This window comes from Ambystoma mexicanum, chromosome 3p (assembly GCF_040938575.1).
Source record: "Ambystoma mexicanum isolate Mex_15411 chromosome 3p, UKY_AmexF1_1, whole genome shotgun sequence".
NCBI classification, from domain to species: domain Eukaryota; kingdom Metazoa; phylum Chordata; class Amphibia; order Caudata; family Ambystomatidae; genus Ambystoma; species Ambystoma mexicanum.
In genome coordinates, this window is record NC_090925.1 from 774,112,751 (window position 1) to 774,134,635 (window position 21,885).

The 21,885-nt window shown below is 46.0% G+C and overlaps 1 protein-coding gene across 2 annotated transcripts in view; it reads left to right on the plus strand.

Moving 5' to 3' along the window:
* Positions 1-21,885, plus strand: part of LOC138580852 (integrin alpha-D-like) — a 750,488-nt gene that overhangs the window by 463,735 nt on the left and 264,868 nt on the right. For both annotated transcript variants that reach the window (XM_069651726.1, XM_069651727.1), the window contains one exon: positions 7,933-8,006. In XM_069651726.1, coding sequence (XP_069507827.1) covers positions 7,933-8,006 — 74 coding nt within the window. The remainder of the gene's footprint in view (positions 1-7,932; positions 8,007-21,885) is intronic.

Sequence of the window (21,885 nt, forward strand, 5' to 3'; positions counted from 1 at the left end):
CTATTTAAACCACGCCCGATCAGAGCAACGTGCTTCGCGTTATTCTGCAATAGCAGCAAGACGCTCACCGTGTCAGCTCCAGAGAATCTTCAACTTCTGCATCTAGGGAAGAGAAATCCGTAATCTTACCTTCTGAAATCCCATCTTCGTCTTCTGCAGCATCTGAGAAGGGAAAAGAACACCAGGTTTGCACGAGATAACAACCAGCGCAGCACTTACCCAATCCATCGGTGCATCTCAAGCCACGGGCTGCAGCTTTCCATTTTTCGGCACCCTGTGGAAGCAAGGACATTGGTTAGTAACCATCGTGAAACTTTCCCTACCTGCGCTGCATTCTTCTCGCCTCCGCCGACGCTGCTACTCGCATCTGCAAAACAAAAGGACATCATTAAGAAATACAAAACTCCATCCATACGCACGTGTTTTGGGCAGCTCTCATCTTTCTCACTCCTCGGCGCATTCCTCGACATCTATTTTTCTACCCAGCTGCTTCTGCAACCTGAAAAAGGAAAAGAGACATTAAGAAGTGCTTTAAACTTCGAACTGACATTTTCTACTTACTTGCCTGCAATACCTTCGCCTTTCCATCGCTCTCCATTCAAGCAACCGCCGTTCGTGCTGCTAACGACGGCCTAGCTCCAAATCTTCATCCTCTGCAACCAAGAGGCTGGACAATTAACCAGTGAAGTAACTGGCTTCGGCGCCTCTGCACAGACGCAGGATGGAGAGCTCCGCTTTCACCTATATAAGGTGAGCACATTTAGCCTACGAACTACGTGGGGAGTACCAGGAAGGGGAGTCAGCTTGCCCAGTCAGGCTTATATATCCTATTAACCCCTTGCTCTCCCAATTGCAGACACCTCACCCTTCAGATCAAGATCTCAGTGAGGAGAGGGCCTTTCCAGGGTGGCATTCGAGGCCTACGCGTGACCCTAGAAGACTCCGAGAACCCCCAGCCCAGACCTGCGCCTCCGAGGGATTCAGGTGAGCGTTACCTGCCATGTGGTCTCCTGCATCATTTGTTCTCTGCTCCCCTCGTGGATCCCGTATGTCACTGTCAAAACAGGGTATGGGGAGTGTTCCCGGGTCTCACTTAGTATTGGCGACTCCTTGCTGCTTCCTGCTCCACCGTTGTTGCTCCATTGGTCCCCTGTAGCCAGATAGGGGTTGTTGGGGTAGGTGTCGGGACTCCCATTTGGCTCCTGAATGTGGAAGAATAATTTGTCCCATTCGGGCAACCGGTTGGTTCCTCCTGTTCCGGGCCAGGTCTTTTGTGTTAGACCCAGGTGAATTCTGTCAGAGAAAGAGGTACCAACATACATACATGCCTCCATGCATACACCGCCACACCACCTCTGTCTATGGCATTTCCCTGGTAGGCCTCCTTCCAAGATTGGGAGGGGTCCATGGCCCCCCTTGACAGATCAAATCCATGATCCCATCACAATAGAAAGAGTCTTTTCGTTACCGGGTTGGGAAGAACATCCATGATATGAATGATGGTCCTTCCCAGATTATTATATCTGTTTCAAGCATTTCCGATAACTTCAGCCGTGGCGTTGCTTGCAAAATATCATGTGGATGTATTAAGACATATAGGGCGGATCCAAACTTAGGGCTAGCAGAAAGATTTTGATGGATTCTTGACATGAGGGGGTTTGGCCTTTCGAGATCCCTGCAAATGTTATACAGGATCCACAAAAAATATAATAACTAAGTGGATGCAAAATAGCATGGCAAAAAACTGTTTTTATTGGGCAGTCTATAGATGACGCAGGCATTTGCTCCTAAGCACGGTGTAGAACGATGTGGGTGAAAATGTTTCCCAAATATCCAATCACAATCAGTGCAATAGTTATATTTGACATTTCGTTCAAAGGACAGGGTTGGCCTCCTTTCCCACTCCTTTTACACTCATTCATGGCCATCCGGAAATGTCACCATCAATCTAGTATCACGAGGTGAACAGCAGGGGGGTGCACCAAGTTGGTGAACCTATTCACAACCGAGAAGTGAGATCACTCACACAATGCAAGTGGGGCTACGGGATTATTGAGGGAGGGAGACTCTCATACTACCGTACTGGGACATGGGGCCCTACACTGGAAGATAAGACCGGGGCATCTAGGAAATCAACTGATTTGTAGTTCCTGGTTTAACATGATGCATTCACAAAGTTCCTGATCTCCTCTATAAACAAGCGCTTGGTACACAACAGGAGGAAGGGATATCCCTCTTGCCAGAAAATGGGGCTTACTGAGTTGGTGAGAGAGCTAGATGAGGAGACCTGGACAAGGATCTGGGTGAGACAGCCCAAAACAATAGTGTGTGCGCAAGATGCAAACCCAGTACAAGATTGTTCTCAGATGGGAATACACCTGAGCTAAACTAAACAGAATATCAGGGTTGTGAACTGGAAGGGCTGCGGACAGAAATCAGGGTTGTGAACTGGAAGGGCTCCGGACAGAGGAGTACAATGCTATACTTTTTGTCGGATTGCTTAAAGCTCTCGCGTTCTGGTTAGAGGTGAGTTCAGAATTAGTCAACATCATGGTATTGGACATAGCAGAGGACCTGGTTTACACATCTCTGGTATGTGGCAATGCCCCCAATTGCAGTGCTTTGAGGCACACACTGTATAAGTTGCACCATAGAGTAGGGCATAGCATGGCATTGGGGAAGTTCATGGTGGTTCTAAAAGAGTCCCCACAGACCTAAAGGAAGTTATGGACGCACTCTTTACACAATGTTAGGCTTGAACATTGGGATTGTGCATGTCTGAAGAGATTGTGCCGCTCATTTTTGAGTTCCCCGTAATTCTACGGCTGGGACCTGCTACGTATAGACATACATATAGGCAGATCCCTGCTGCCAAATTTTGGTAATTTGCATTTCGAAGAGCGTAAGTGGAGGGCAAAAGGTGGCACATAAGCGTGTGTGCCACCTTTTGCCCAGAACTGGGTTGTGTGAATGAAGTAAACACTGCCTGCTGTTTACGCATGGCATGCAGCGTTTCCAATGGATCCATATGGGGTCCGCCTGCTTTTTGCTGTCACATAAAGCCTGCTAGAGCATTTGAATGGCAGAGGGGACGGGAGGCGGCAGAAATGGAAGTTGTGTTCCGCCCCTCCACTCCACATTACAAATGGTCGAAAACGAGGCATCACATGAATGCATGGCGTAAAAGCCCTACGCAAGGCTTTCACGCCATCCATTTACGTTACGGCTCATTACATTTTTTTCTCCTTATTGCTTTGAATCTATTGGACTGAATGATATATAGAAGAAGCTGTGGTAATGTTTTGTGTTGCTTTGTGGTCGGGCAGGAGTGGGGGAAAAGTTAATCAATTTGTTATCTAAAGATCAACGACCATTAATTGACTTATGACTTCAGGATATAATGCCCAGTAAAAACATGTTTTAAAAAACATGCATTGGCCAATCTGAATGGGGATACAATTCAAAAGGCGAATGCAACTCAGTTTTCAGTATATTCAGAGGCGTTGCTGGGGGGGGGGCTAAGGGGGCTATAGCCCCTGGTCTTTTGGTTGTAGCCCCGGATAGAGTCTCAGGAGTTACAACCAAAAGGCTAGCTAGCCCCAAGTCCTGACAGTTCCGACATTAGTGTAGCCCTGGGTCTTTTCCAGACCTAGCAACATCCCTGAGTATATTGCTCAATGTGCTGAAAAACTGTGAAGCAAACTTAGCACTTTGAGCACTCAAAAAATGAAGAACTCCCCTATGAATAATAGATGCCTTTAAGGAAGATTTGTGAAAGAAGTATCACAGATAAAAGACCTCTTAACTCTTTGACTGCCCTTAGGGCAAAAATACAGGTCTGAAATAAATATGATTCAGCAACTATTCATTGCTGCAATGGGGTATCGTTCCAACGTCATTGCCACTACCCGCCACTCCAAACTCTCCACTACCATTTTTTGTATTTTATATTTTATTTTGCATTTATTAAGCTCTTTATACCAAATAGCTGTTCAAAAACACTTTACTGTATAATTAAAAATCAAACCGAATTATGATTCAAGACACAGCATTAGGAATGAAGGAGATGCTCTTAAAGAGCAAAGCAAACCCCTGAATCAGAAGTCAAGGAACGAAGAGACAGAGGAAGGGCACTCCAATGCAAAGTAGCAAGCAAGGAAAAAGAATGGAAGCCGGACTGAGCGCAGGGAGGACAAGAAACAGACAAAAGAACAAGTGATTGAGAATGCAACGAGTGTGAAGGAAGGTAGACAGATACCAAGGATGAGAGATATGGAGGAGGCAGACCATAATGAGATTTCAAAATTCATACACAGAAAAGACGAGAATGAAAAGACAACCATTCAAGTGAAGCAGCGATGACGAAATAGAGTCACAAGGTGAGAGGGAACATCGAAGACGCATTGAAAACAGATTTAAGAGGAGAGTCGAGAAACAGGAAGTCCAAAAAGAGTGCACGAACAATAAAATAAATGAGAAACGATAAGAGAGAAGAAATCAGGAGCTTAGTTGTTCCAAAAGTGAGGAAGGTCTTGCCTTACAAATATTAAAGAGATGAAAACAACAAGAAAGTGAAAGTAAGGAGAGTTGAGGGCAAAGGAAGGCTCAGTATCAAAGTGAAGACCTAAATTACGAGCAGCGCAAGAACATGGAAGCAGAGAGGGAGGAGAAATAGAAGCAGGAGGAGAAGGAGGTGGAATAGTAGTAGCGGGAAAGAAGAAACCTTCCTTCCGTAGTGGGATTTAACTCAGGAAAGTGGTCTGTCATCCAAGATTTAGTAGCCAGAAGACAGGAAGTCAGCGGATCCTGAAGAGAAGGCGTAAAAGAACAAAAAGAAAGGAAAACGCTGGGTATCATCAGCATAGAAATGATGAGATATCTGAAATGAAGAAATAATATAAGCGGCACGAGAAGTACAGAGAGAAAAAAGAAAAAATCTAGATGCGTTAAATGATCTCAGTCTGCCTATTGGCTCCTTTCACAGTTTAAAACACAATCGTGTTTCTCCTTAACAAAACATGTTCATTCTTCGTAACTAGCCACCACGTGTTTCGACGTCTGGGGGTGCTTCAACTATTAGGAAAGGCTCAAGCAACAAACAATGATTTAATCCATGGCACGGTGCTCCTATTAACTCTGAATCCACTGCCAATATTGAGGCCCTCCCCTGTCTCCGTCAGGGAAATGTCTGTGCTTTGTATGGGAAATGCCTTGCTCCTGGGTGTGTAAATTATTGATGTACACTATCATGCCTTACTGTTCAGACGATCAGGCATGAAACATGAGCCCTCTGCAGCGAAAAGGGCGCTGCGTTTCTGTTGGGCTGTTCATTGCTGATGAATCTTCGTCGAGCCCTTCGAGGAAGTGCTTGTGGATACCACAGAGTGCGGATAGCTGGCTGAATCTGCTAGTTGGAACAAGGTCCAGGACAAGGACCCTCAACGGCGCAGGTGAACCTGTTTGATCTGATTGGTACAGTAAGCAGCTGTTTGGAACGTCAGGGCGGTAGGGGGGAGAGTTGGACTCGGGCAGCTCCCTAAGGTGTCGGGTGTACCCTGTCCTGCTGGTTCTGCTGGCCCAGGTAACCTGAGGGTCTTCAACTGACTAACTAAGTAAGGCTGATTTAAGAAGGCACAGAAAGATATCCCCGCTTAGAACTATACAGATTTCTTTAAAACTTTATATAATGCTGCAATGGGTGCTGGTACGCATATAACAACACTCCCGGCTCGTACGGGCTGCACGATTGAGTGGCCACTTGGGCTGTGACCACTGAAGTGCCACTGTAGTAGTTGGGGGCTGCAAGGTGTTCTCTCCCCCTCAGGAGTTGTTTGAATTTACTAATAATTCTAGTTTGACAAAGGACGATTGGATGCTTTGGGGGCTGCGAAGGTTCCTTCTCCCTCGAGGTCTATTGGTATTGTAGCACATTTGCACCATTTGCAGGAACTTATAAATTCACTTAGGTATTTATGTTGCATTTATTTATACTTCTCCCATTAGTACTTAACTACTTGAGGGGAATATTCTGTTTACTTGGAGTCTTCTTTACACATTACATCTCTAAAATAACGACTCAGCCTCATGAATATGCTTGTTTAGTAAATTCTATATATGTTAAGAGTACTCCTTTAAACCTTTACTGTACTTGCATATTGCCTTGTAAACTCTTTTAGTGGAGTATGCTACATGTTATGTATATTGTTTTGCTCGCTGTACTACACAAACAATTGGATTTCTAGTGATTTTGTTCCTACAGTGAAATTGATACTACTTTGTTTTCATTTTGCACATTGCCCTTGAGCTGGGTAATATCCCCTGCACGGTGCACTTTAATAATTTAGGAAGACCATCTTGGGTCTCTCCTTGTGAATGTATTTTGGGAATTATTGACTTAGACTAATAGTTAAAAGGGAGCATTGTGTTTTCTCTATTCATATTAAGATTTCAGGGATTTTAGCCTAGCCACTGCCTGTCTCCAACTGAAGTTATTTTGCTACCTTATCAGTTTCTGGGTAATTGAGCCCTACTATAAGTGTCCTCTGCCTTTGGAAATTTCGCATTAATATCTCAAAACCTTAGTATTTATCTATATGTGTTTAATCTTGGAGGACCCCTCCCCTGGAGAGTGTCGGCTTCTGTTAAAATATTATTATTATGACTCGTAAAGGTCTTAGGAGCCAATTAGCCTCAGAGGAGGTAAATTGTCCTAATAAATTGATGAATACTCTCACAGATCTGGAGTCTAAAGATAGAACCATGGATTTATCTCCAGAAATGAATATTTTAATATTGGAGGATTTATTGAAAGTGGAAGCAGTACCCGTATTTGACACTGAGATTAGTGCTCCAACTTAGGTCATTGGGTTGGCTGTGGCTCAAATTGACCTCTTCTGGTAAAACTTCTAGCACTTCTTCCTCCCCACTCTCCACACATGTGTCGTAGGTTTCCAAATCTTCTGAGCTGAGGCGGCGACGAGTCAGATAATCTCTCTGCTTTTTAGATGAAGTGTGCCTGCCATGAAAGGAAGCCAAAGTGAATGCTCTTAAACCAGCAGTCCTGAGGCTCCTTTCCCGTGATCAGGCCGTTAAGGGAAAAAGCCGAGGAGGCAGAAAAAACCCTTATGCTGCGATAGGAAGTTCCAGAGAGATTGGATGTCCAGTAGCAGCTGATGTAGCCGGCAGGGGGAAGTCCAACGAGGAGTCGGAACTTGGTTCCGTAACTGATTCTCCGAAGCAGAGGTGGAGACACTGTGAAATAACAAGGGACCGCCAGGTGCGGAGGCAAGGAAAGAAGGGAAAGCAGGCGGAAGGAGGAAAGTAGGAAGAAGGTCCCGCCGCGGGGTAAGCCGAGCGAGCAGGTAGGCAGCCGGAGTAGAAGGTAAGGATCGAATAGCCAAAGAAAGAAGAAGGGAAGTGGAACGCAAGGAGCACGAACCAGAGGGAAAGAGAGCGGCTGAGCGCAAGCCGTGAAAGTGGGAAAACTAGCGTTAGAGCCAAAGAGAAGCGTAAGCCAAAACTCGGGGGTTGCAACGCAACGGTCGCTGGGAGAGGAATTAATTAGTACCTCCCGGCGGCCGTCATCTGTCATGCAAAAGGTTGTATTTGGAATTAAAAAATAATATTCTAAAGGGAAGATTTCCAATTAATTAGATTCAACCAGAATAATCCCCAAAACATTTATTGATAAGTACAGGGCTAGGTGCAGAGGAATGCAGTCACTTTAGACAGTTCATGGAAAGAAATGTAACATTTGCTTTAAACACACAAGATTATTTGTATATTACTAGGTTTGTATGAGTTTATATTATAACATGTGATTTTATGACAGTAGGCTTCCCTCTATCTCTACATAGGACCTGCCATGCCCTCACAGGCACAGACATAGTATGAATCGCATATTGTGACATACCAAACCTCTTTTTTCCATAGTTACCATTTGAGAGGAACTGTGGCCAGGACAACCAATGTGATGACAAGCTCAAAGTTTCCTTCAACTATTCTGGGTAAGTGTCATCTTATTTTGTCTCTAATTGACATTAAACACCTAGGGCCTCATTCCGACCCTGGTGGTCAGGGGTTAATGGTGCCGGTAAGGATGCCGGTGCCGTTAACCCCTTACCGCCTTATTACGAGGTTACCTAGCGGGACCCGCTCAGAACGTCTGGTCAGACCAGACGTCTTTAGCGGGTCCCGCTAGGGGACCAGGGAGCTAATAACGGGCCTGTTATTAGCTCCCTCCCCATTCTCATTGAGTCCTATGGGTGCTCGAATGGGAATGGGGATGGCTTCCCTGAATGGGGAAATACCTGGTCCTCAAAGGTAGGAATTACCCGGTAAGTCCCCATTCAGGGAACCCGGGCTAATAGCACCATGGCTGCCTCCAAACTCTGAATGAGGCCCCTACAGTTGGAATAATACCGGAAGACAGATTCATCATGATAGTGAAGGAGAATGTGTGTTGCGCCGCACTACACACAGTATCTGTTCTGGGATGAGTCACTGTTATGTTTGATTAGTACAGCTCATACACCAGCAATGTGTCCGGTGGACCCAAAAACCGAACCAAGAAACCAAGAAGTCACAAAGAAAAACAGATTTTATTACATACAATTACGGCCGGGAGGGTCAGTCAGCTGCACGAACCTGGAATCTTTATCTGTGCCCAAAAACACCCACACTGAGTGACAATATATGAAGGAAAAAACCCACAAAATGAACATACACTACAATTATTGCATAAATGCAAATCCCCATTCTCCTACTTGCTCGTGCCACTAAGCACCCTAAACACTGCTATCCATTAATCCACACCATTGGTTAAAAATGTTTACATGACCGTTCAAATACAACCCCCCTGTTAATGACCTAATAGCATTGTCAGCATAAAATTCTCAGTTCCCAATGGCAACGATCATTCATGTAACAGTTGCTAAACATGGTCTGCTTGAATTGGTCAGCACAAAAAATGTTGTAACTTTGGATCTGCTTTCCCACTGAAAAGACACAATCAAGTATGAGTGCGAACAGTGAAGTCAATCTCCTGTTGCAACAAATCTGGCAAATTACTTCCCATGATCTTGGGCATCTTGGCAAACCTATACAGTTTTTCAGACCTTGAAGCTGCTCATCCAGGAACATTTCTTGCGACTCCCATCTGGAAACATGTTACCATCCCTAGTATGAGTTAATCTCACTATCTCTTGGAAACTAGGTGGGTTTGTAAAAAACTCATCTGATGCACCACTCTGGAGAAATAAGTTCTCTGATTTATCTGGTGCTTCCTAGTCACTCCGCTGCAGTTCCAATTGAACTACCATTCTTTGATGCGGCCAGTACAACCACAACCTAATTCGACAACCTTTCGGCGTCTCAACCCTGGGCCTTGTTCACACCAAAACTTGCCCTTCCCTGCTATCATGTTTGTCTAACTTCTGGAACATAAACTGTTACTCTACAGTATACATGAAGCTCCTGGAAACAGTGAAGTCTTGCAAGAATACACTGCCTCTTCCATGCACTACATTCCATCTATTGTATAGTAGACCCTTTGTCAGCAACCCAGTGCTGCTTATGGCTTTGCAGGCACTGCGTCTGTTTTGTCTATTTACAGTTTGAATACTGCGTTCCTTGCTGTGATGTCCTTTTTTTTTGTTTTGAATATTATGCACTGCCTATAATCCAAAACTATTGCATTAGAATTCATCTAGGAAGGAGATGGCATGTGAAGAGACGCTAACAGCTCGGAAGTGTATTGTTTTTAACCAACCCATTGACTGCCCATCTGAGAACCATGATAGGGCACTAGAATATAGACGCTGCTGCGCTCATCAAATCATGATTATAAGTAGACCCTGCTGTGTTTGAGGGGGTTAAAGAGAGACGGTGCCCCCTTCCGTCCTAAGTTGGGTTTGAACAAAGAGAGGGGGAGAACCCTTATCACAACAGTGCTGGGTAAAATGATTAGCACATCATTAATCCATTTTTATGTCAGAGTGTTCAAACATTACTAGTCATGTCAAAGAGAAAATGATAGAATTGTATTTCCGGCCAACACTAGTTTCAACCATCCTGGGTCTTTATCAAGGTGACGAGTCAATTCCGCTGTTGAAATGACTAACGAGATGGCTGCTAGAGGAATCAAGGCTTTACATTGACTGCCCAAGGTCATGCTATTCCGCCTGACCACTTCCACCCACTACCTGCCCCTCCCCGCCCAAAGCGCATTCTCCTGAGAACTCTTGGAGCTAGCTCTACCAAGCAGTAAAATCGAATTGTGGCCTACCAGTGTTTTTTCTAAGTAGTCTCCTGGGAGTTAATGGCTCAACTGCAGCTGTAAATGAGATATTGATGTAAAAATATTATCTTAACCAAGTGTGTTGATTATATATGTTCCTTGCACTAAAGTCCTGTTATAAACAAGCACTGACTAAGTCAGATGTTTTGGCATGTGTATACATATTAGATAGGCATTTGCCAGGCAATGCTCTCTGTTAGGCAGAATTGCAGGCATTACCCTATGGGACCACCACATACAATTAGGACTAGAGGTGTAAGCAAAACCTACCTTTGGTATAAGTCTGTACTACACAGTTTTTGGTAGCGAGCTGAGCAGCCAGGCTTATCTCAAGAGGGAATGTGAGCAGTACAAGGATGTTACACAGAGATCTTACAATCACAGTGGTTCAAGTAGACATTACACTCAAGGTTTCTTGGTAAAACACGAATTAATTTATTACACAGTCATTTAGAAAACATTCACTAGAAGGAGGCAACTTAATATCATACACAAATATATTTCAATACCAAACCAATACGTTTCTGATTAAATTAGGCTCCCTGAAATAGGAGCAAAACGGCACTTCAGTTACTTTCAATAGGAAGGAAAAGGCACAAGTTAATAAAATAGATCACAAATACTTTCTTATGCAGTGCAAATAGGTTTAGTTCACTAGAGGACTCGATTCAGTTCAATAGGACTAGGCCAAAGTCAATGGGCTAGTGTCTTGAATAGGAAAGAGCAGTTCTTGAAGTAAATGGTAAAGTCTTTGCCAAAGTTCTCAGAAGTAGTTTGTACGAAAAAGAATCATATGTTGGGTCACAGGCTGATTAGGCCTGCAAGTTGGGAAAGTTCCACAAACTTTCACCGCGAGAGCTAAGTTCTCTCAATCGGCACAGTACCCTAGTATGAAGAAAAGATTCAGTTGAAGACGTTGGTTCCTGGCAGTTCCTGCAGATCTCACTGTTCCTGAGCCTCAGTCGTGGGAGAAGCAGGGCATCGGGGGACTCCTGCACTGCACGGGGACAGGTCAAAAAAGCTGGCAAAATGCAAGTTCTTTGGTTCGAGCAGCTGTCGTCAAGCACACAAGCTGGTGTCCTTCCCCCTGGTTAATCCTAACCAGCTCTGAGAATGGTAACCAGGTGGCTTACGAGTTGATTGGTCCCACCAACTCAAAGGAAGAAGTCGTCTTTGAAGGGGCTTCCCTGTCGAGATGAACTTGGCGATTCGGACCTACAGCAGGGCTTCACGGGGCAAACCAACGGTCCAGGAGTTGCAGCAGACGTCCTCTTCCAGCTCGTCTTCAGTTCTTTCATTCCAGTGGTTGACTCTGCTTTCCAGTCCAAGAGACTCACCTTATAAACAGTTTTCTCCCTTTCATTCCAGCCTAGCTGCCACTCACCCAGCAGGGTGGCTGTCCTTGCCGGACAGTCGCCAGCCAATCATGCCAGAGTGCATTTGGGTCTCCTAGGAGACTAAGCACAGGGAGTTTTGGGCACCTCCCTCACTTTCTGCCCACCCCAGACACTCAGGAGCCAGAGGCGGTCTTCAATCCTCAAGCCTACCAAAGGCGTATGAACAAAGGGACCAAACCTTGTTTGGCGCGCAGAGACAAACTCTAGCAGGACCTTTCCAAAAAGAAATGGCCAAAAAAGAAGACCGGGACATGTCTAAACATAGGGGCTTAAGGCGCCATCTTGGAAAACATGGCTCCCGCGATTTTTAGCTACCGATGTTCGCGGTCGGGAAAAATCATGGTAGTTAGTTGTAAAACCACTGCCACCAGCCATTTCGATAGGAAAGGGAAGCATTTGACTGCTACATGAGTTTCTAGACACAGCGGATACTAGGCAACCCCTCCAGCACTCTATAGGAAGATAGTGTGTGCTGGGTCTAGGAATTTAAAAAGACTAGTAAAGTCAATTTAACCTTACATTCTCTGGCAAACAGTAGTTTATCCCAGAGAAGGGATGCTGTGTGACACACATGAAAAAGATGATGCCTATGGAGTTTTCTAAAACTCCATAACCAAAAGAAATAAACACAGAAAACAAACAGAATTAAAAAGTTCAAAGCCCCAAAGTTTAGCAAAAGAGCTGGAGACCTCTAAGGCAGAGGGAATTAGCACATTTATGAGAATTCTCCCTAACACTCTCATATACCGATTTAATCACACCATCTTTCATCTGTTGCCATCTTATGGACAAGAAGTACCATTATGTCTGTGCCTGGCAAGTGCCTTTCCCATGCCTACAAAAACAGCCCAAACTGTTGGATTTGACAAGGCTTGTTTTTGGTGGGCTTCCACTTACCCCAGGGAAGACCCGAGTGATCCTCCCATTGACACCTACTCCTGCTGAACCTTCTCGCTAGCTGGTTGCTGGTGTAGCACAATGGTCGCGGCATGAACGTCCGCGAAAAAGGAGGCGTAGTGAGTTGCTCTGACACCTGTTGATATTGATGCGGTTGGAAGAATCATCTGTAAAGATGATTTGCCAGCAGAAGGGTAAAATATTAATAGGAAATACAGGGAATGATGATATGTCATTATATCATTACTTGGTATATTGATAAAGAGATGTGTAATACATATAAGTATACATATATACATACATATTTGTATATGGATATGGAATTATAAAAAAAATGCAGTGGATAGTTGATCTCTCAATAGAGGATTGGTGTATGAATAGAGGGGTAACATGTTGAGTGGGGGTGATATTTTATTGGGGGCAGTCGCTCAGTGTAGTGATAGCTGGCAGAAGGATTGCTTGTCAAAGGGCTATTGATATATCATGTGCAACATACTTTAGTTTTTTTGTACACTACCACACACATTTGATAACACCAACACTGGTCCAACCTTTCAACTTTCTTCATAGCTTTAGACCTGACATTTTAAAATACCAGGTAGCAACATAATTCCTCATTAGATCCTCATCCAGCAGTAACAAATGAGTGCCCCCTCATTGTTGTACTCATTGCTTCTTGCATACACAGGTCAGCCCCAATAGATGGTGTAACCAATCACAATCCTGAAGAAAGGAGGAAAGTGTATTAACATTGGCCTTCTTGATTCAGACCTAACCTCTCTACTACTCTCTGTGTCACAGCAATACTGCCAATGGCCCCACATAATTCTCCAACATCAAATCTGTAGTTACAATTGACACAGCTCCATTTCACAGTACCCAGCGACCACAGGGATGTGATCCCAGGGCACAAGCAGGCCTTGCAGCCCACAAGATGCCTTTAATTATATTGCAGGCATTTCAATCTCTACCATGAGCGCCTTCCCTGCGCTCCATGCCCTGAGAGCCAGCTCCACATCCCACCCTCCCACTGCCTGCCCTCACCTCATCTGATTGGTGTACCAGGTCAAGAGATCCAGAACACCATATTTGAAGTTCTGTCCCAGGGCAGCCTTGCGCGGGCAGTCGGTGAAGGGCAAGGCAAAGGGTGCATTCCTCTGGGCGCTCACCATCCCTGTTTGCCTGTTCGCCCTAGCACCCCAGCCGGGCAGGACACTGCGCTGGCCATCTGCAGCTACATCCATGTAAGGGACATCTACAGTTATTCGTACTACTGTTTGTATTGTGCCACACTTGCATTTTGTGAGCCTGCGTTCACTATTTTAGACTGCTGGTTCCATCTGGCCACTGCTTGTGTTGTTCCGCACTTTTTGCGGGGCTATGTTCCCTGTTTTAGACTGTTTCAATCTTGCCACTTCTTATAAGCCGCACTTGCATTTTGGGGGTGTAGCTTCTCTGCTTTAGACTGCTGTTTCAATCTTGCCACTGCTTGTATTATGCCGCACTTGCATTTTTGTTTGCCTTGGCTCCCTGTTTTAGACTTCTGTTTGAATCTTGCCACTTTTTGTGTTGTGCCGCACTTGCATTTTTGTGGGCCTAGGCTCCCTGTTTTAGAGTGTGGTTTCAATCTGGCCCCTGCTTGTACTATGCCTCACTTGCATTTTTGCAGTCCTGAGGTCCCTGTGTTAGACTGCTATTTGAATCTTGCCACTGTCTGTATTATGTCACACTTCCATTTTGCAGGTCTACATTCCCTGTTTACCACTGCTGCACAATCTGGCCACAGTTTCTATTATGCTGCACTTGCATTTTGCAGGCCTAGGCTCAATTTTACGGGCCTGGGTTCCCTGTTTTAAACTGCTGCTTCAATCTGGCCACAGCTTGTGTTATGCTGCACTTGCGTTTTGCGGGCCTATGCTCCCTGTTTTATACTGCTGTTTCAATCTTGCCACAGCTTCTATAATGCCACACTTGCATTTTGCGGGCCTAGGCTCACTGTTTTAGACTGCTGCTTCAATCTGGCCACAGCTTGTATAATACCACACTTGCATTTTGCGGGCCTAGGCTCCCTGTTTTAGACTGCTGCTTCAATCTGGCCACAGCTTGTATAATGCCACACTTGCATTTTGCGGGCCTACGCTCCCTGTTTTAGACTGCTGTTTCAATCTGGCCACAGCTTGTATAATGCCACACTTGCATTTTGCGGGCCTAGGCTCCCTGTTTTAGACTGCTGCTTCAATCTGGCCACTGTCTGTTTTATGTCACACCGGGATTGTGCCTCACTAGGGCTCCTAATATGGGCTGCTGATAGGGATCGAGACATTCCCTACTTATCCTGGATCAGGCTTTAAATGCACACATGCATTTTAAGCGATTTGTATAGCTCCGAGATTAGATGTGTAGTGCGTTGGTGGCTTGTGATTTCCATGCAGGCCGCTTTTCTGTGTAGAGCCAAATGTCTTATTTGAAGGTATGGCAGTCTTTTTCAGTCAAGTCATATTATTCCCTACATCGCAGCACAAACTATGTTATATACCTCCCCTCAAATAGGTCTTGTAATGTGTCACATCCCATTTTTTTCCACTTATGAAGATTTTGCCCTTGAATCCTGGTGGAACTGTGGATTCCAGTACATCTTGTCTTCTCTCTCCTTCACACCCTCTTGTGCATCACCATCTCCAGGGCCCCGCTTGGCTGCCCCCACCATTCCCCTTCTTCTTTCCTCCCTCTGCCCTATCACACCTGAGGAGGTCTCTAGACAAGCCCGGTCAATGAAAGCTTCTTCCAAACAGGTGGACCCCTGCCCCTTCAAAACCACCAAGGACAACATTGACACGCTAACTCCAGCCTTGGCAGACCTCTACAACCTCTCCCTCACCACTGGAGTCTTCCCCACTTCTCTCAAGCATTCCCTTGTGCACCCACTAATCAAAAATCCCTCTGCAGACCCTACTATTCTGGCTAACTATCGCCCGATCTCCATCACTCCTTTCCTGGGCAAACTCCTGGATAAGTTGGCTATCTCTCAGTTTACCCCCCACACTGAATCTGTTGGTTGTCTCCATGACCATCAGTCTGGCTTTAGAGCATCCGCAGGCATGAAAACTGCTCTTCTGAACACCCGTAAAGACCTACACTCAATCCTTGACTCTAACTCTCCCTCTGTTATCAGTCTTCATGACCTCTCCTCTGCCTTTGATATGGTAAACCACACCATCCCGAACTCCCGTCTCCGTGAGACCCTGGGCATCACTGATCAAGCCCTGGCTTGGCTAGCATCCTTTCTCTCTGACCGTCCTTCCCAGGTAGTGCTTGGTTCCTTTCTCTCTGCTATTACTCTGCCTACTTCTGCTGTCTCCCAGGAATCTAATCTATCCCCCTGGTTCTTCAATATTTACATGACCCCTTTGGCCCATATGATCTCTGCCTTCACCTCCAACTTTCAGTGTTATGTGGATGACACACAGCTCTCTCTCAGGCTACCCTCAGCCTCTTCCTCTTCCTCTCTCACCCCGGACTATCTGTCCGCAATTCAGTCGGTGTGCTGCCAATGATCTCTGCCTTAATGCCAGTAATACAGAGATCGTCCTCACAGGGACCCCTGCTCCCGTTTTCCCACTGTCACTCTGGCCGACCACCTTTGGTCCAGCCCCCTCACCCACTAGTAAGACAAAAAATCTGGTGGTCATCTTCGACTCTACTCTCTGCTTCTCTTCTCTTCTCACATCTTGGACATGTCCAAAAAGTCCAACTATCAGCTGCACCACAACCCAGAGGCATTTTACCTTTTGTCACCTTCCCCCAGAGGCTCCAGAGCCCTGGTTCTCTCCAGACTGGACTACTGCAACAGTCTCTTTCTCAATCTTCCCACCTCTACTCTTCAACCTCCTCAACTACTCCAGAACAGAACCGCAAGACTTATCATTGGCCTCAAGCCCAGGGACCGCATCTCTCCGGCACTGAAATTCCTCCACTGGCTCCCCGTGGCTGCAAGGATCAAGTTCAAGTCCCTCTGCATAGTCCACAAGGCTTTCTGGGGCCGGGGCCCCTACTGTCTACAACGCTCTCTTCCTAAATACTCTCCTCCCAGAGCCCTCTGCTCTATCTCCTCCAACTCTCTGCGGGTGAGACACTTTTCCAAATAGTGATTTGGGGGTAGATCCTTATCTTTTGTCACTCTGGCCGACCACCTTTGGTCCTGCACCCTCACCCACTAGTGAGGCAAAAAATCTGGTGGTAGATCCTTATCCTCTGCAGGGGCCTCCCCCAGAACAGCCTACCTACCTCTCTCCGCCTTGAGCCGAACCTCCATAAGTTCCAGAAACCCCTCAAGACATTCCTCTTCTCCTCCTCTTTCTCTCTCCCTTGCTAACCTCCTTTCGCTTCTCTCCTGCTTCCCTCCTTCATTCTCATCCCCAACCTGTTCAGTCAGCTGACTGGTCACCTGGCGTACCTCCAGATCCTCACATGTTCAAGGCTCCCCTGCCAGTCCTGCACCTGCCTCCGGGCCTCTGCACTCTGTCTTGCATTATTGCACTTGGAATATGTTCCATGATAGTGTCACCCACTCTGAACTTCACCCTGGCCCCTGCTGGTCCGGGTGCACTTGTGTCCCCCTGCCTCCCCTTCCTCGCACTTCTGTTTGCACACTTGCGCTGCCTTGAATGTACTAGGCTTAGCATGTTTGTCTATGCTGTCTTCCACAACGATATTCCCCTCGTTCCCTTCCCGCCTTGTAGCGTGTTGAAGCACTTCACTTGTGTATACGTGCTTTACAAAATAAGCCTAAACCAGATGTTTATCATCATATTTGTAACTATGCCGGTCTAGGCGCTGGGTTATCTATCCTTTTGGAGAACCCAGAGCACTTTTTTTAATGACATGCCAATCACTGCATGGTCCATCCGGCCCCATTTCCTTTTGGTTATCGAGCAGGGCCATTCATATATTATTCTTAATTGAGTCACATTAAAATAAGCCTCAAAGACACCCCCCCACACCCGACCCCTCCGGACCGGTATGCCCTCATGAGTTTATTGGAAATACAAGTTTTGTTTGCCACCAGATTGCCACGTTGAAACTACAAAGATGGGGCCTTTGACAAAGTCCCCTACCTGACTGTGTTGGTAGATGCTGCGGTCACCAGGGGGACCAGATTCCAACACATGCGGCAAGATGCTGGACCCTGGACCAACATGGCATTGCACACGGAGGACAGGAGCTCGTCAGAGTGTAACCAACCGCGGTTACTCCTGCCACATTAAGAGAATTGAGGAGCAGTGGTCCTGTGGAGCAGGTTACTCCTGCATGCACGGCTGCTAAAAAATGGGGATCTGGTCAAGGCCAGTGTAGACCAAAGGCAGTCAAGCAGTCCTTACACAAGGCCTCCACACTCATACAGTTGAGAACAGATAGGCAGGGCAAATTCACTGCAAAAGCAAGGCAGAGCATGACAACTGGAGAGAAAACTGCCCAATGGGAGGGACTAGCAAGTCCAAAGTCTTTCTTCAAAACTGGAAGCCATCTTGAGGTGGGAGACCCAAGAGCCAGTCCCTACACTAGGGCTGTAAACCATTACCTGGGGCAGAAAACGACAGTCAATCCCCATCCCATTTACCACACCTGAGTCCCATAACATCAGAGTGAGGCCAGAATAAGGGGCCAGTGCCCTATGAAAACCCAAAGGCTCAGTTAGTAGGTGGTGGCATTAAGAGGACGTGCTTATTCGGACCTAGTCGCAGAGGCTAACAAAAGAAGCTAGAGGAAGAGCTGGAGAAGGAACGGCAGACAGGACACTGGAGCAGAGCCCCTGGAGCATGGCGAGAGCAGGAGACGGGGTGTCGGTGGGGGGGGGGGCAGGACAAGAGACACAAAAGGATGACGCCGGACGGAAACAGGAGACTGCGGGTGGGGAAAGACAAATCCTAAAGATGGGGAATTAAGGGACCTAGTGGACTGGGAGAGGAAAGATCCAAGGGTTTGGGGAAAAGAAGGGTAAGAGGGTATATGTGATAGAAAAGAACTAGAGAAACTTGGCTGTTAAATATGAGGTGCCCAAAGGTGAAGAAGGGGCCACAGTGGTGAAGAAGTTGAGAGTGATAGTAAAGAACTCAGAGGAATGGGATGAAGCTACGTGGACACACACATGAAGGTGCGTTACTCTGAGATCACTGAGTCACCCAAGTGGCGGTGCATGGTTCAGTGAGCTCAGTCCGTCAAACCGGGGTGCGCAGGCAGTGATGGTGCACAGATGTGCACACAGAGTCAATTAACTCATGACGGAAGATCTGGCAGGTGTGATCCACATGAGCATGCTAGACCTCGAGATTAATGGGGGGCATATTCGATTCTATTCTTTTCTGAATTTACTTTGGCATAATCTTCTGTTATGAGCATGCTTCTATAAGGAGGACAATAAATTGACTTTTAGATATAGTCTAATTTTAATGTTTACCTTTTTATTTAATACATGTTTATAATGGGGTCAGTCCCCCTGATAAATGGCATAGTTGGATTAGCTTTTGGTAGATAAGGCATGGTGACTAATGGTGTAGGTAATAGGCCAATATTGACTCCGGTGTTATAGTGTGGAGGAGATTGCATATCTGGGTACGGCCCCTCACTCTGATCCTATAATGTTAATCAGTAGTTCAGGGAATGCAGAAGTAAACGTCAACACATACAGATATCAAAGCCTATTGATTCTTTCATGGCAATAGAGGGGTTGGAGGCTCTATGACTAAGCTTCTGGTATTGTAGGGTTCCCCAATTTGTTGCAATTGAGTCACATCCCACCTCTGACACCTCACGTAAGGAAGGCATGGTATCAACAGTAAAGCAGACACAAGTGACCACAGTTCAAGGGTTTTTATTGAACTTCAACAAGGGTGTGATAAACGCCTATCGAATCCAAAATCAACAGATGGGAGCAAGCTACGACCATCAAATAATAATAATGCAGTCCTAGTGGAGTCTCCTCAAAATAAAAGGGCCTATACTAAAAAAAAAAACTATTGCAAATCCTTACCGCTAAAAACAAATAGTGTAGGGTAGTGTTCATGAAAAAGAAAGAAGTGTTCACAAAATGATATGTCAGGATGTTCAGGCCGTTGGTCTCCCTTCCCCACATTTTAAGGCAGTTCACACACATTCTGGCTTCTTCGGCACAGTGATACAGTTCCATTGCCATCATCTGGGCCTTCTTTGCCCAAGTCTCTTCATTTATCAAAGTCTCTTGATTTAGAGGACCTGAATTACCAAAACAAAAACACAAAGTTCCTTTCCTCTTATAAGTCCTCAATTCAGGTGATTCACCCTGGATCCCCCTCTACCGGGCACAGATCCCTTTTATATCATGATCGTTACTGTGGATCCCCCTCTTCCGGGCTCAGATCCCCCTTTTTACAATGTTCAGAGAATATTCTTTCTCTGGTGACTCACGGTTCACCCCGGAACTCCCTCAGACGGGCTCAGATCCTTCCTCTTACACAATTACTTTCCCCCAGCTGGGCTCAGACCAATTTCAGTTTGCATGAAACTATCGAAGACCTACGAATGTGCACACGTTTAGCTTGACCCGTTGCAGGACCACTTTGATCTCAAACTTCCCTTTTCACAGTTGCCAACCAGTTGAGAGACCTTCAAATGAGCACCCACGTGGCGTGGGACCACACCGTCGATGGGATCTTTCCTGGCCTCCAAAGTTCAGTCACTCCTCTGGTTTTCAACATGTTGCTCATCACATACGTTTCACACAATGTTCTCTTTAGATTTATTCACACATTGTTGAGGCTTGCACCCTAGGTTCTAACACAGGCTGGATTGTTATCAGTCTCTCTGACTCAGTGGCTGTGCTGTCTTTACTGGTGCTGCTTTGATTTAGGAGCCAAAGACAGTACCACGGCAGCAAACGCTCCTCCCGCCTTGGTTGTCAACGCGCGAGAGCCCCGGGTACCTCCGACACACAATGCTGGTTTCTTCAGCTTTAGTGCCATGTTTCTTATTTTCCAGGGTTCACGAAAGTAACGGTTTGCAAAGGTCAAGTGCACTTCCCTCCTTGCAACCCTTTCTGGTCTTGTAGTCTTTTGCCTCGTATTAAACTGCCATCTTGGAACTGCTGCTTCCTTGTGTGGTTTGCCTTGCTCAGAGTGTGCTCTCGTGCTCCACATTCTATCATATCAGTGTGGGGAAGTGTGATGGAAGTCAGGTGTGTGTAATGATCAGTGATTGCCTGACCTTGCCTGACCATTGTATCGGGACATGTCAGGTATATGGCTCTGGTGTCAGTCCGCTTTTGCTCATGGTGAGCTGTCCATGAGAAAGTGTTTGTGTCAGGAAAGAGGGGGTTTGAGTTGTTAAGTATCCTACCTGGTAGGATGGAGTAAAGGTGTTACAGGTGTTACAGGGAAGGGGAATATGGCGTCTCACCATCCGGTGTCCATCTCCCCCTCCCGAAGACCCCTCATCCAGGTGCTCCTCACACACTGGTCCACCCCCAGGAACTGGATCCAAAAGCGATGGCTGTGTCCTGGCCACTTGGATGACAGATCCCCAGGGACTAGCGGGTGAGACACCTCCAGGTTTCTCACAGTATCTCATGGGGAGGGAAGTCCACTGTGGGATTAGTGAGGAGCTGGGGACAACATGGTATCGCCATGCCCCACCTAACCCTAACACACCTTCCCACCCCCCCTCTCACCAACACTTTCCCTAGAACTCCTACATGTTTTTGCCAAACTCTCAATATAGAAAGTACTGAAACAAGGAATAGTGCAGACCACCCAAGGGACGTGTATCCTTTAAGTACTGGGGTGAAGGAGAAACCAATTGACTCACTGGAAGACCTCAAGATCAGTACTGGGACAAAGAAGAACTGCTTAAAAATAAAGAGCACTCATGAGAACTTGGATGAACAGTCTAGTGTTTCCCAAAACCTGGGTAGATAAAATGGTAAAGACCTGCCAATCTGCGCTACCCCAATGGAGGTGTAGGTCTGAAGTTTGTTTTTACAACCAGTTAGTCCAATACCAGTGTAAAGTGGGTTATAATGTGATTATTTATTCACAAAAGAATACACTACACGCCAACACGTGTTTCAGCCCTCTCTGGGCCCTCCTCAGGGCGTATTAATATCAATATAGTACATAACTGTCAGAAAATAATACAAATACATGTGCATTGCAACCAATAAAATATTGAAGCACATTGGTGTGTTATGCAAAATGTTACAACATGGTTTCGCAGTCATAATATGAAAAAAGTTACATGGACCATGTGGAACATAGCATACAGAGG